Source organism: Mobula hypostoma, chromosome 1 (assembly GCF_963921235.1).
Source record: "Mobula hypostoma chromosome 1, sMobHyp1.1, whole genome shotgun sequence".
Classification (NCBI taxonomy): domain Eukaryota; kingdom Metazoa; phylum Chordata; class Chondrichthyes; order Myliobatiformes; family Myliobatidae; genus Mobula; species Mobula hypostoma.
The window spans coordinates 20,012,371-20,028,902 of NC_086097.1; the positions used below are offsets into that span (position 1 = coordinate 20,012,371).

The window sequence follows — 16,532 nt, forward strand, 5'->3', positions numbered from 1 at the left end:
GCAAATATCTCCTAAACCGACATACCCTTTCAAAATTAAAGTCGTACTTTATCATTACTCATTGTTATCCTTTTTTCTTCCAATTGCATCAGCTCTTCATCTGTCAGTTCTTGGTGATGGGATGCCAAAACCTCTTCAACACCATGTTCGTCAGCTTCCACAAGCCAAACTCACGTTGTCCTTACTTTGTTCACCACGATCAAAATGCTTAATTATGTCTAGTTTTGCTGTAAGTGTAACACCCTTATGAGCTCTTTCAGGCTTTTCCGATACCATACTCATCTTGCAAACGGCTGCTCACAGGCACGTGTTAAAGCAATGCCGGCAAGAATCCGGGGGAGAGCAACTGCTTGGGGTGCGCTGCTTTTTATCACGCGCTGATTTTTTCACGCGTTGAATTTTTTTTCATAACAGTGAAAACACCTTCTGAAAGCGAAAACAGGGTACTAATGTAGGCTTTTCATAACAGTGAAGTTTCGTAAAGCGAACATTCGAAAAGTGGGGGACACCTGGTGTATATTAGAATTAGATAAACCAGTACCCAACTAAACACTACCCTGCAAAAGCCCAATTTGCTAGAGGGGCACTTAGACCTTCGGTCAGAAGCTGACAAGTAATATCCTCCGCACTCCTATACTTTTAAAGGGGATATATGCTTGGGTCGCTTGCCGCTGTGCTGGGAACATTGCACAAATATCTACCTAGCCTGCTGTTGTTGAAGGGACCTGGCACAAAACCCCTGCAATTCACTGACACCCTTGTAGAAAAGAATCACCAACAGCTTGGTGAACTGAGTTTATCTGTGAGGGTAGTGTTGATCTGGAAATGATATTGTCCAGAAGGTTCTTCAGAAGTCAGAAATGGGGCCCAAAATGGAGTCTCAATTTTGAACTTTAACAAGTTACAAAACAAAATCGGGCAGCATCGCCAACAGTAGCAGATCCTATCCTGATGAGCTTAACGCATTCTTTGCACGTTTTGAACAAAGGGAAATGGTTGTGTCACCACTCATCCTGACAGCCTCCAGTGCATCTAATTCTACAGTCACCATCACAGACATAAAATTAGTCTTCTGCAACAAGCATCAGGCTTGGATGGTTTCCCTGGCTGTATCCGTAGATCCTTAGATCCTGTGTGGGTCAGCTGGCAGGGCTATTTGCAGACATTTTTAACCTCTCCCTGCTTCAGGCCGTGGTTCCTCCTGCTTTAAGAAGGTCATTATCATCCCGGTACCAAAGAAAAACAAGATAATTGCTTTAGCAACCACCAGCCAGTGTCTCTGACACCTACCATCAAGTACATCAAGCGGCTGGTTATGACACATATTGACTTCAGCTTTCCAGACAAACTCAACCACTGCAAACTGCCCACTGCTGAAATGGGTCTACGGCGGGCAATATCCCCCTGGTCCTACACTCATTCCTGCAGCATCTGGATAGCAAACACAAAATGCTGAAGTATCCCAGCAACTCAGGCAGCATCTATGGAGAGAATAAAGAGTAAACGTTTCAAACTGAGATCTTCCATCAGGACTAGAAAGGAGGGGTTAAAAGCCAGAAAAGGGTTTGGGGGAGGGGGGACAGAGAGAAGGAGTATAAGCTGGCTGGTTATAGGTGAGACCAGATGATGAGGAAGGTGGGTGGGTGAAATAGCACCCCCCCCCCCACACCAACCCACCTTCCCCTCCTCTCTTCCCCCACCCGTCCACGTTATTACTCTAAGTAAGCTCATCACCAAACTCCAGAAACTGGGAGTCAATGCTTCCCTCTGCAAATGGATCATAAGACCATAATATATAGAAACAGAATTAGGCCATTTGGCCCATCAAGTCTGCTACACTGTTTCATCATGGCTAATCCAATTTTCCTCTCAGCCGCAATCTCCTACCTTCTCCCCATATCTCTTCATGCCCTGACCAATCAAGAATTTATCAACCTCTGCCTTAAATATATGTAAAGACTTGGCCTCCACAGCTGCCTGTGGGAAAGAATTCCGCAGATTCACCACTCTCTGACTAAAGAAATTCTTCTTCATCTCTGTTCTAAAAAGACACCTCTCTATGTTGAGGCTGTGACCTCTGGTCTTAGATTTTCCCACCATAGGAAACATCCTCTCCACTTCTACTCTATCAAGGTCTTTCACCATTCAATAGGTTTCCATGAATTCTAGTGAATACAGGCCCAGAGTCATCAAATGCTCTTCATATGACAAGCCATTCAATCCTAGAATCATTTTTGTGACCTTCCTTTGAACCGTCTCCAGTTTCAGCATATCCTAAGATAAGAGGCCCAAAACTGCTCACACTATTCCAAGAGAGGCCTCATCAGTACTTTAAAAAGTCTCAACATTACATCCTTGCTTTTATATTGTAGTCCTCTTGAAATGAATGCTAACATCGCATATGCCTTCCTCACCACAGACTCAACCTTTATGGCACTCTGCACAAGGACTCCCAAGCTCCTTTGTGCCTCATTTTTTTGTATTGTTTCTCCCTTTAGAAAGTAGTCAATCCTTTCATTTTTTTCTACTAAAGTGCATGACCATACACTTCTGACACTGCATTCCATCTGCCACTTCTTTGCCCATTCTCCTCATCTGTCTAAGTCCTTCTGTAGCCTCTCTACTTCCTCAAAACTACCTGCCCCTCCACCAACTTTCATATCGCCTGCTAACTTTGCCACAAAGCCACCAATTCAGTCATCCAAATCATTGACATATTACATAAGAAGAATCGGCTGGCTACCACGAGCCACCAGCGGCCAACCAGAAAAGGCTCCCTTTATTTCCACTCTTTGCCTCCTGCCAATCAGCCACTGCTTCATCCATGCTACAATCTTTCCTCTAATACCATGGGCTCATAGCCTGTTAAGCAGCCTCACGTGTGGCACCTTGTCAGAGGCCTTCTGAAAAATTGAAGTGCACAACATCAACCAATTCTCCTTTGTCTATCCTGCTTATTATTTCTTCAAAGAATTCCAACGGATCTGTCGGTTTTTGATTTTCCCTTGAGGAAACCATGCCTACTACAGCCTATTTTATCATATGCCTATAATTTCCTTTCTTCTGCCTCTCTGCCTTCTTTGCCCATTCTCCTATTCTGTCAAAGTCCTTCTGCAAACTCACTGCTTCAACACTACCTATCCCTCCACCTATTATCCAGAACCTCGACCACAACAACAATTGACTCCATTTCGCCAATTAAAGCTTCACTGGGCGCTAATTAAAGAGATGAGGGACATTGAAGCATCGAGGCGAATGTGGAGAGTGAGCGCTGGCTGTCTGTCTTTTTGATCGCTCTGTACTGGAGAGGGGTGAGCCTGCTGCAGTGCCTGGAGGGTGTTGCCCAGGTTTTCTGCCCAGGATGTGGTCTATAGACGTTTTATCCAGTCTTAATAGTTTTTTTTATATTCTGTGTTTTTCATCAGATCTTTCTTTTTTTTGTGTAGGTGGGGGATTTGGGGGGGGTCAATGTGCTGTTCTATTTTGCTTGCTTTTTGTGCAGGGAGGTGGGAGTTGGGGGTCGATGATTGCACTGCCTTTCTTTTCTTTCTTGTTTTCATGGCTACCTGGAGAAGAATAATTTCAGAGTTGTACAAGGCCAAAAGAGATAGGAGTAGAATTAGGCCATTTGTCCCATCGAGTCTGCTCTGCCATTTAATCGTGGCTGGTCCTTTATTCCCCTCCTCAGCCCCAATTCCCAGCCTTCTCCCCAAAACCTTTGATGCTGTGTCCAATCAAGAACCTATCAAGTTCTGCCTTAAATACATCCAACGACCTGGCCTCCACAGCTGCCTATGGTAATAAATTCCACAGATTCGCCAGAGATGCAGAGCACACGCGGCCTCTCCGGTGAATGAATCATATCTGTTATCTGTCAAGTAGGGGACCGTGCACAATTCTGATTTGATGGAGACAGGCGTGAGAGTACGGAGGAACATCTGGAAAACTTCTGAAATGCCCGCTTCACTGCCGCTGCTATTGTGTGGTAACCGGAATCTCCAGAGCAGAAGGTCCTGAAATCCTCCGCTTTGCGTGTTTCAGCGGCCGGGGCGAGGTCGAAGGCGCTCAGCAGAGGATGGCGCTCGGGAGGCTGTATTGAAGCGGCTGGTCGGAGGCTCGAAGTTTTCGGACAGACGGACTGGGTGTCGGCTTTGGTCAGCTGCTTCCAAGGCATCGGCAAGTTGACAGTGCTTGGAGGTTTATGGCAGGCAGTTTCTCCCTTTTTCTGCCTGCTATCAGGAACTCGGGAGTCAATTGACTCGGGGACTTTGAGACTATTTTTACCGTGCCTATGGTTTGTTCTTCATCAAATTATGGTACTGTTTTGCACTGCTGTAACTACATGTTATAATTATGTGGTTCTAGTCAGTGCTGGTCTTTGGTTTGTCCTGTTTTCTGTGATATCACTCCGGAGAAACATTGTATCATTTCTTAATGCATGTATGCATTTCTAAATGACAATAAAAGAGGACTGAGTGTTCTCATAATCTAAATCTAAGTGAATACCCCTCTATTCTGAGCCTGTGCCCTCTTGTCCTAGACTCCCCCCAGTGGGAAACAACCTTTCCACGTCTTCTCTGTCTAGGCCTTTCAAAATTCAAAAGGTTTCAATGCGATCACCCCTCATCCTTCTAAATTCCCGTGAGTACAGACCCAAAGCCTCAAATATTCTTTGTATGATAACCCTTTCATTCTTGGAATCATCCTTGTGATCCTCCTCTGAACCCTCTCCAATGCCAGCACATCTTTTCTTTGATGAGGAGCTGTTCACAATACTCAAGGTGAGGCCTCACCAGTGCCTTATAAAGCCTCAGCATCACAACCCTGTTCTTGTATTCTAGGCCTCTTGAAATGAATGCTAACATTGCATCTGCCTTCCTCACCACCGACTCCACCTGCAAGTTAACCTTTAGGGTGTTCTGCCACCCTCTGGCTGGGTAGCCTCCAACCTGATGGCATGAGTATCGATTTTTCCTTCCGGTAACAAAAATTTTCCCTCCCCCTCCCCTCTCCTTCTATTCCCCACTCTGGTCTCTTACCTCCTCTCGCCTGCCATCAACTCCCCTGGGTTCCCTCCTCCTTCCCTACTTTGAGAATAAGTGAACCTTAGAACAAAACCATCAATTCCATCATCCAAATCATTGACGTATGACATATAATGTGGAAAGAAGCAGTTTCAACACGAACTCCTGTGGAACACCATTAGTCACTGAAAGTCAACCAGAAAAAACACACACACACATAAAACAGTTGAGCTGCAATCTCAAGGCAGTGCTGCCATCTTGTGGTGAAGCTGACACCCTAACAATCAATTCACTGAACTTCATTCAACACAGATACACAGAAAGCTCCACCACTTTGTTGAAGAGTGGGCCTTTTGTGATTTGCGTTTACCAAGTGTAGAATGTGCAATCTCTTTGTAAAAACATAACCCAATTATGCAAGCTCTGACAGATTTACTATAGACTGGGAGAGAAAAAAGGTTAGGGTTCTCCAGATACACACAAAATAATTAATGAAAATCAATCAACTAAAATTAAAAGACCACTGGTATGCTTAATGTTAATTGTCCAGCTGGGTCCATCTTAATCATGAGAGTTTTAGCCTGAACACAATGCATTATGATCCTCTCCAGACACCAAACTCTTTTTCAAACCTTCCACCTTTTAACTTTCCAATACCTCCTGATTCCAACAAAGCGCAGGATAGTTCGATATTAGCATTGTCCTGGAGTGCTGTGTAACCCTCTGATTCAGGTTCATGTCTGCTACGTATGAACTCACTCAGATCCAAACCTGAAGTATCAAGTATGTCACCTTGGATCCAAATACAAGAAAACTAAAATAAGAACAGAAATGGAAGCAGGAAGAGCATATTAGACCTCTTAGGTACGCTCCACTCAGTAGATGACTTAAACAGCACTACTTTTCTATGTAATCTCCTATACCTTTGATTCTATTTATATCCAAAAATATTGATTTCCATCTTGAAGATACTCAGTGCCTGAAACTCCATAGCCTTCTTGGTCACTGAATTCTAAAAATGATTACTGCACGGATACAGAAAGGTTTTCTCAGTTGAATTTTGAAATGTCACCTTTTTAGTCTAAGGTTGTGACCCCCTAGTTTTAATCATTACAGCCAGGAAGAATCTTATACTATCATACTTTATACTAGGAACTTAGTCACCTCTTACTTTTCTGAACACAAGAGGATAATCCACCACAAACCCATGCCAGAAATCAAGAGAGTAAAGCTTTGAAAATTTCCTCTCGTCCAAGATAGGGAGGCCAGACCTGCATGTAATGTCCCAGGCAATCTCAGCTGAGCCATATACAAGAAACTTTTTTCTTCTTGTACTTACATATTGCAATAAGTTTAAAGGAAAGAGAAACCTAATACCACAAAATATGAAGAGGTGACCTCAGTAAAACAAATTTTGTTGCACTTACACACCACATTCCTCTCAAACCCAAAATCTTTCAACATTTAAAAACACGGCTTTCCTTTTTCTCCCCTCATTACATCAGCCACATCCTCAAGCATTTATTAATCCTATCTAATACTCCAATGCCCAAAATTTCTCTGCAGCCCTTTGTATCATAAACAAATGAGGATATATTATACATGGTCTCCTCAAGCATATCATTGCCATAGACTGTGAATATTTTATACTTTATTGTCGCCAAACAATTGATACTAGAACGTACGATCATCACAGCGATATTTGATTCTGTGCTTCCCGCTCCCTGGATTACAAATCAATAGTAAATATTAAAAATTTAAATTATAAATCATAAATAGAAAATAGAAAAATGGAAAGTAAGATAGTGCAAAAAAACTGAGATGCAGGTCCGGATATTTGGAGGGTACGGGCCAGATCCAGGTCAGGATCCGTTCAGTAGTTTTATCACAGTTGGAAAGAAGCTGTTCCCAAATCTGGCCATACGAGTCTTCAAGCTCCTGAGCCTTCTCCCGGAGGGAAGAGGGACGAAAAGTATGTTGGCTGGGTGGGTCGTGTCCTTGATTATCCTGGCAGCACTGCTCCGACAGTGTGCAGTTTAAAGTGAGTCCAAGGACGGAAGATTGGTTTGTGCTGCGTCCTGTTCACAATTTTCTGCAGCTTCTTCCGATCTTGGACAGGACAACTTCCATACCAGGTTGTGATGCACCCTAGAAGAATGCTTTCTACAGTGCATCTATAAAAATCAGTGAGGGTTTTAGGGGACAGGCCAAATTTCTTTAGTTTTCTCAGGAAGTAACGGCGCTGGTGGGCCTTTTTGGCAGTGGACTCTGCTTGGTTGGACCAAGTCAGGTCATAGCTAGGAACTCTGGATTGATCGGAACTCCATATCAAACAGAAAAGCCTACAAATAGTGGATACTGACATTCTCTTCACTCTTTCTGCCCTGCTACTTCTCTCTGCAACTGGAAACTTGTTTTACCTCCAGCTTTTCTGTGTTCTGATGAAAGGTCATTGTCTTGAAATGTCAGCTCCACTGCTACTGTGTGACCTCATGAATATTCTCACCATTTTCTATTTTATGTCACCTTGGAGCCACATCAACAACACCTCTCCCAATGAGGCCACTTCAACTTACGTTATTTTGCTTTCTCTTTATCAGTTCTGCCTAAAGTTCTTAGATCACAGAAAGTGTTTCTTTTTGAATACACGCTACCTAAAGGAGGGAGGAGAAGATGGCGGCGCGACACAGCGCACGCGGCCGTTCTAAATGATATCGTGTGTGTTAACTAGGGGCCGTGCACAATCCTGATTTAATAGAGACAGCCGTGAGAAGCACAGAGGAACACCTGGAGAAACTTCTGAAATGCCCACTTCGCTGCTGCTGCTACTGTGCGATCGAGAATCTCCGGAGGGGAAGGTCCCAAATCCTCGGCTTTGCCTACTGCATGTTGCCGGGGCCGGGGTCGAAACACTCGGCAGAGATGGTGCTCGGTGCTCGGTGTCAGAGAGCTGGTCGGAGGCTCGGAGTTTTCCGATGGACTCGGAGTTGGACTGTGGTTGGACGCTTCATTGGCAAGTTTGCGGGGCTGGAGGTTCACCATCTGCGTGAGATGATGGGACTTTCGAAAGACTTTGAGAGTTTTTACCGTGCCCATGGTCTGTTCTTTATCAAATTATGGCATTATAACTATATGTTATAACTGTGGTTTTTGTCAGTTTTTCAGTCGGTTTGTCCTGTGTTTCTGTGATATCATTCTGGAGAAACATTGTATCATTTCTTAATGCATGCATTACTAAATGACAATAAAAGAGGACTGTGTGTCCTCATAATTTAATCTAATCTAATCTGCTGAATGTTTCTAATATCTTTTTATTTTTAAGAAAGTAAAACGTGCATGCCCGGCTCCGTACTTGTCCAACACTACCAGCTTCTGCTTGGATTCTGAATTGGAAGATTGCAGGTTTAAAGCTCCTCTGCAGAAACATACATTTCATCCCCCTCGTGGACCGGGAGAATGAAGGGCATGTCACTGTGAGGAAGTTCAAGCGCAAGTGCAACTCTAAGGATTTGCAGCCAACAAATGGAGGTGCCTCCTTCCCTTTTTTGAGACGAAAGGGTTTTTGTAGTGTTGCAGGAAGAACTGATCCCAGGACAAACAGATTATCCCTACACTAAATATATTTGAAGCGAACACTGAAGTAATGCACTGTTAAATTATACAGGAACAGCTGAAACAGTGCAAACACCTTTTAAGTGCAAGACATCGTCTTCGCTTTTCCCCAGCAACACATTGTAATAGCATGCTTTCCCCAAATATACATTTCTATGAGGAAAGTTTGAATAAAAACAGTACATTACAGCTTCAATTCACTGTAGAATTGAATCTATCCTTTCATTCAATGTCGATGCAACACGCATCAAAGTTGCTGGTGAATGTCGACTGTACCTCTTCCAATAGATGCTGCCTGGCCTGCTGCGTTCACCAGCAACTTTGATGTGTGTTGGTTGAATTTCCAGCATCTGCAGAATTCCTCGTGTTTGCGTTTTTAAATTCAATGTCGATGATTGGACTCCAACCACTGTTAGTTTTTTTATTGTCAAGGTACATGATGATAATTTGTGGATATTCATAGCAGCAACAGGAATATAGTGCGATTTAAAAATCACAATTTTTAATATAGGGCTTTCATTGCCTTTATAGCTTTAAGATTCCTTAACCCTTTACTGAGATTACCTTTGAATAAATCAGTTGAATATTCGTGAAACTCTAAAATCATGTGGCAATAAAAATTTCTATTAAATCAACTTCCAGCCATTCCTTAATAATTGCTGTAATTATGTTCCAAACATTATTCCTTCAGTGTGAATGCTATCAGACATCAATATTGAAGGCCTTTTCCAGTCATCATTATTGCTTTTAAAATTGGACCAAAACAATTTCAATGTTATTGTAATTTTGCTTTCATTTGACAGTTGTAAATCCTGCAAGTATTATTCTGACAATTTAGGAAATCCACAAAACAGCTCAATTAGTGTCTTGTAATCATTCCCAGGGATCCATTATATTCTGTATTATTATAAGTTCATGTGGATCATTATACATATTGCTCACAACGATGACAATACAACAGCTTCAATCAATCTTCAAGCAGTAGGCAGTGTCTATTTTATAATATGCTATGACATTACATATTCTTCTTTCCTATTGCCATTCAAGATTTTTTAGTTTATAATTCTCTATTTTCTAACCAGAAGAAATACCCAAAGTGATTGCTTTTCCTATACCTTTCACATCTCCCAAATCTGCAAAAAAAAATCATACTCTTAGGGTTGCTCCAAATAAATTCTCTATAGCCAATATTCTACAACACTCAGCTTTAGATTTGTGATATGAATCAGTCCAGTGGTATGATTCTGGGAACCACCTAAAGTCAAGAAATCATTATATGTAGACAAGTTCCCTTAAGACCAATCTTGTTCCAATGAATAGCAGCACAACTTTTACTCAATGAGGCAAAGTATGTTTGAAAAGCAGGACTTCATGCCTGGCACAAAGCTCATGCTCTACCAAGCAATACAGATCCCCATTTTTCTGTACTTCAGTGTCATGATCTACTTACAACAGGCTCCTTAAAGCACTGGAGAAATACTACCAAAAATGTCAACACAAATTAGATTTATTGCCATTATCCTCTGTCAGGCCAATATCTTCAGCATTAAAAGGCTCAAATTACCCTCAGCCAGATCCAATGGGTAGAGTGTCTGGTTTGAGACATTCATCCTTTGCATCTCTCAAACCTTCTTTAATAAAATTGAAGAAATCATTGATTCCTGGGAAACCATGGCTTTTGAGTGACAAAAGTGAAGGATGAGTAACCAGAAGGACTCTGAAAACCTCAAGTCACTTCAACAGGAAAATGTGCAATCCAAGTGGAAGAGGTGCAGCAGCTCCCAACTCTACAGGCACCACCTATGCTACAGAAATTGTCCAAGAAGGATAAGACAACAAGAACACTGTTTCAACCACAGCTCATATTCTGACCCAATTGTTATAATTATTGAATATGGAAGTTATATTTTGCTGCTACTATGGCTTTTTGGATATCATTTCAAGGTCTATATACTTCGACTGTATGCACTACATCCAACAGGTTTCAAAGAGCGGGCCTTAATGTTTATATTTTCCTCACATCATAACTAAGCATAGATCACAAAGCTATTTGTATTCACAATGACCATCTCAATTTATGCCATATCATGCTTAAGCCAGTGAAGGTGGATGATGGGAACTCTCTAATCATCACTATAGGTCCTCTCCAGGTTACTATAGAGAGCCTATATAAACAAATGTGCATTTGGAAGACCAATGAGATGGATTTTCTCGCTGTTGCAAGGCTGCTGGCATCTTCTACCCCCTGGATAGATGGCTGCATTTATAACCTATAAACAGCTGGGTTACGAACAGTTCACGAGAGAATTCATTTAAAAGAGAAATCAGGAGGGCTATTTAAGGGCATGAGGTTGCTCTGGCAAGCAAGATGAAAGAATTCAAATAATTTCTATAGCTATAGTAAGAGTAAATGGATAACAAGGGAATCCTCTTGAAGATCAGTGTGGTCACCTATGCATGGAGCTGAAACAGATAGGGGAGATTTTAAATGATTTTTTTGCATCCATATTTATTCAGGATACAGAGACTACAGAATGGAGGCAAAAGGGTAGTGAGGTCATGGACTGTATCCAGATTACTGAACAAGTGGCATTTGCTGTCTTGAGGTGAATTAGGTGCATAAATCACCAGCAACACACACAAAAGGCTGGAGGAACTCAGCAGGCCAGGCAGCATCCATAATAAAAAGTACAGTCAACATTTCGGGCTGAGACCCTTTGGCAGGACTGGAAAAAAAAAAGATGAGTAGATTTAAAAGGAGGGAGAGGGGAAAAAGAAACATAAGGTGATAGGTGAAACTGGGAGGGGGGATGAAGTGAAGAGCAGGGAAGTTGATTAGTGATAGAGATACAGGGCTGGAGAAGGGGGAGTCTGACATGAGAACAAGAGGCGACACTTCACCAGTGAGTCTGTGGGGTCATCCACTGTTACCGGTGCTCTCGGTGTGGCCTCCTGTATATCTGTGAGACACGTCATAGATTGGGAGACTGTTTCTCCGAGCACCTACACTCCGTCCGCCAGAAGAAGCAGGATCTCCCAGTGGCCACCTAATATAATTCCACTTCCCATTCCAATACGTCAATCCACAGCCTCCTCTACTGTCTCGATGAGGCCACACTCAGGATGGAGGAACAACACCTTATATTCATCTGGGTAGCCTCCAATCTGATAGCATGAACATGGATTTCTCAAATTTCTGGTACTGGCAACCTCCCCCACCCATCTCCTTAATCCCCTTTTCCCTCTCCCTCCTTGCCGACCCATCACCTCACTCTCGTGCTCCTCCCTTTTCTTTCTTCCACGGCCTTCTGTTCTCTCTTGTCGGACTCCCCCTTCTCCAACCGTGTATCTCTTCCACCAATCAACTTCCTAGCTCTTTATTCATCCATCCCCTTCCCGGTTTCACCTATCACCTTGCATTTCTTTCTCCCCTCTCCCAGCTTCTAAATCTACACATCTTTTTTTCCCTTAGTCCTGCTGAAGGGTCTCCACCCAAAATGCTGACTGTACTTTTTTTTCCCCCCATTGTTACTGCCCGGCCTGCTGAGTTCCTCCAGCATTTTGTGTGTGTTGCTCGGATTTCCAGCATCTGCAGATTTTTTCTTGATTGTGCGTAAATCACCAGGGCTTGGTGAAGTGTCCTCTCACATCTTGCATGAAACTGAGGGGTTGGGGGGGGGGGGGAAGGTGGGGTGTGCTGTAGCAGACAGCAAGGAAGGCCATCACAGCTTGCGAAGAGATCTCTGGACCAACTGGGAATACAGGCTGAAAAATGGCAAATGAAATTTAGTGCAGACCAGTGTGAGATGTTGCACTTCGGGAAGGCAAACAAGAGTAAGCCTTACAGTGAATGTTAGAGCTCTGAGGCATGCAGCAGAAAAGGACTTCAAGGAACCTGGGATAGATCTTTAAAATGTCCTTAGTCACAGGTGAGATCCTGGAGGACTAGAGTATAGTTAATGTTGTTCTATCGTTTAAAAAAAGGCTTTAAACATAAGCCAAGAAATTATAGGCCGACGAAATTATACACCCAACAACCTGGCCTCCACGGCTGCCTGTGGTAATAAATTTCACAAATTCACCACACCCTGGCTAAAGAAATTTCTTTGCATCTGTTTTAAATGGACGCCCCTCTATCCTGAGGCTATGTCCTCTAGTCCTCGGCTCACCCACCATGGGAAACATCCTTTCCACATCTATTCTATCAAGAACTTTCAACATTCAAAAAGTTTCAATGAGATCCCCCCTCAGCCTCGTAAGTTCCAACGAGTACAGACCAAGAACCATCAAACATTCCTTATACGATAACCCCTTACTGTAACAGTAATGAAAACCAATTTCCCCAGGGATTAATAAAGTATGACTATGACTTTCACTCCCAGGATCATCCTTGTGAACTTCCTCTGAACCCTCTCCACTGCCAGCACATTTTTTCCTAGATGAGGAGCCCAAAACTGTTCACAATACTCAAGGTGAGGCCTCACCAGTGCCTTATAAAGTCTCAGCATCACATCCCTGCTCTTGTATTCTAGACCGCTTGAAATGAAGGCCAACATTGCATTTGCTTTCTTTGCTACAGAATCAACCTGTAAATTAACCTTCTGGGACTCTTATACAGGACTCCCAAGTCCCTCTGCAACGCTGATGTTTGAACCTCCTCCCCATTTAGATAATAGTTGCACTATTGTTCCATTTACCAAAATGCATTATCGCACATTTCCCAACACTGTATTCCATCTGCCACTTTTTTGCCCATGCTTCCGATTTGTCTTAGTCCTGTTGCAATTGCTTTGCTTCCTCAGCACTACCTACCCCTCCACCTATCTTCGTAACATCTGCAAACTTGGCCACAAAGCCAAATCATTGATAAACAATGTGAAAAGTAGTGGTCCCAACACTGATCTCCAAGGAACACCAGTGTCACTGGAATGTTGGAGAGTGAAGGGTGACATTATAAGAGGTACACAAAATTGAGGGATATAGGCAGAGTGAATTCTTGCAGGCTTTTTCTCCTCAGGTTGGGCAACACTAGAGCTGGATGTCTAAGGTGAAAGGTGAAATACTTAAGGAAGATATGAGAGGGAGCTTCTTCATTCAGAGGACATATGGAATGAGCTACCAGAAGTGGCAGATGCAAGTTTGATGGTAACATCCAAGAGAAGTTTGGACAGCACATGGATGAGAAAGGTATAGAACATAGAACATAGAACATAGAATAGTACAGCACAGTACAGGCCCTTCGGCCCACAATGTTGTGCCGACCCTCAAACCCTGCCTCCCATATAAGCCCCCACCTTAAATTCCTCCATATACCTGTCTAGTAGTCTCTTAAACTTCACTAGTGTATCTGCCTCCACCACTGACTCAGGCAGTGCATTCCACGCACCAACCACTCTGAGTAAAATACCTTCCTCTAATATCCCCCTTGAACTTCCCATCCCTTACCTTAAAGCCATGTCCTCTTGTATTGAGCAGTGGTGTCCTGGGGAAGAGGTGCTGGCTATCTACTCTATCTATTCCTCTTACTATCTTGTACACCTCTATCATGTCTCCTCTCATCCTCCTTCTCTCCAAAGAGTGAAGCCCTAGCTCCCTTAATCTCTGATCATAATGCATACTTTCTAAACCAGGCAGCATCCTGGTAAATCTCCTCTGTACCCTTTTCCAATGCTACCACATCCTTCCTATAGTGAGGTGACCAGAACTGGACACAGTACTCCAAGTGTGGCCTAACCAGGGTTTTATAGAGCTGCAACATTACATCGCAACTCTTAAACTCTATCCCTCGACTTATGAAAGCTAACACCCCATAAGCTTTCTTAACTACCCTATTCACCTGTTAGGCAACTTTCAGGGATCTGTGGACATGTACCCCCAGATCCCTCTGCTCCTCCACACTACCAAGTATCCTGCCATTTACTTTGTACTCTGCCTTGGAGTTTGTCCTTCCAAAGTGTACCACCTCACACTTCTCTGGGTTGAACTCCATCTGCCACTTCTCAGCCCACTTCTGCATCCTATCAATGTCTCTCTGCAATCTTTGACAATCCTCTACACTATCTACAACACCACCAACCTTTGCGTCGTCCGCAAACTTGCCAACCCACCCTTCTACCCCCACATCCAGGTCGTTAATAAAAATCACGAAAAGTAGAGGTCCCAGAACAGATCCTTGTGGGACACCACTAGTCACAATCCTCCAATCTGAATGTACTCCCTCCACCACCACCCTCTGCCTTCTGCAGGCAAGCCAATTCTGAATCCACCTGGCCAAACTTCCCTGGATCCCATACCTTCTAACTTTCTGAATAAGCCTACCGTGTGGAACCTTGTCAAATGCCTTACCAAAATCCATATAGATCACATCCACTGCACTACCCTCATCTATATGTCTGGTCACCTCCTCAAAGAACCCCATCAGGCTTGTTAGACACCATCTGCCTTTCACAAAGCCATGCTGGCTGTCCCTGATCAGACCATGATTCTCTAAATGCCTATAGATCCTATCTCTAAGAATCTTTTCCAACAGCTTTCCCACCACAGACGTAAGGCTCACTGGTCTATAATTACCCGGACTATCCCTACTACCTTTTTTGAACAAGGGGACAACATTCACCTCCCTCCAATCCTCCAGTACCATTCCCATGGACAACGAGGACATAAAGATCCTAGCCAGAGGCTCAGCAATCTCTTCTCTCGCCTCGTGGAGCAGCCTGGGGAATATTCCGTCAAGCCCCGGGGACTTATCTGTCCTAATGTATTTTAACAACTCCAACACCTCCTCTCCCTTAATATCAACATGCTCCAGAACATCAACCTCACTCATATTGTCCTCATCATCATCAAGTTCCCTCTCATTGGTGTATACCGAAGAGAAGTATTCATTGAGGACCTCGCTCACTTCCACAGCCTCCAGGCACATCTTCCCACCTTTACCTCTAATTGGTCCTACCTTCACTCCTGTCATCCTTTTTTTCTTCACATAATTGAAGAATGCCTTGGGGTTTTCCTTTACCCTACTCACCAAGGCCTTCTCATGCCCCCTTCTTGCTCTTCTCAGCTCCTTCTTAAGCTCCTTTCTTGCTTCCCCATATTCCTCAATAGACCCATCTGATCCTTGCTTCCTAAACCTCATGTATGCTGCCTTCTTCCACCTGACTAGATCATGGAGGGCTATGGTCCAGATACAACCATGATGGAACTTGGTAAAAGATCAGACTGTCATGGACTAGATGGGGTGGGTGGCCTGTTCCAGTGCTCTATGACTAAGAATGGAACATGCAGTAACCTGTACATTGTTTTACACTACATTGGATTAATTGTCTTTACTCTAAAATGGAACCAAGACTCATCTCAACTGTTCAGCCCAAAGCTGTAAAAATATAACAAACAGATTAGGTTTAATAACCAAAGAAGATGCTGCTACCATCAACAATGGCTTAGGGCAGCAACAGCAAGTAATCTGTAATTGATCACCTACTTTTAAGCCTCCGATCGAATTTCTTAGTGACCAGAAACTAGTGAATAAATTGTTACATAACATTGCAGTATTATAATAACATGTAAAACTCAGAACAAAAATCAGATACCTACATTCATCTAGTCCAAGCTGATATGCAAGATTCTGGAGCCCTCGTACTTTCTCCATTAAGTTTGCAGTTGTAAGGCTTCCCAACTCTGTGATAGAAACCACAATTCACTAAGATACCATAACTAGAGCATAACAAGATGTTACAATTAAACTTGTTCAATATGCTAAGACCAAGTCCACAACTTAACGTGACAATTTTATTTTAAACACAATTGATTCGGCAGATGCTGGAAATCCAGAGTAGCAGACACAAAATGCTAGGGGAATTCAGCAGGTCAGGCAGCATAAAGTTTCAATGTTTTGGG

The 16,532-nt window shown here is 43.1% G+C and overlaps 1 protein-coding gene across 4 annotated transcripts in view; it reads right to left on the minus strand.

Moving 5' to 3' along the window:
• Nucleotides 1-16,532, minus strand: part of lin52 (lin-52 DREAM MuvB core complex component) — an 89,650-nt gene that overhangs the window by 55,065 nt on the left and 18,053 nt on the right. For all 4 annotated transcript variants that reach the window (XM_063044240.1, XM_063044260.1, XM_063044250.1 and 1 more), the window contains exon 5: nucleotides 16,230-16,313. In XM_063044240.1, coding sequence (XP_062900310.1) covers nucleotides 16,230-16,313 — 84 coding nt within the window. The remainder of the gene's footprint in view (nucleotides 1-16,229; nucleotides 16,314-16,532) is intronic.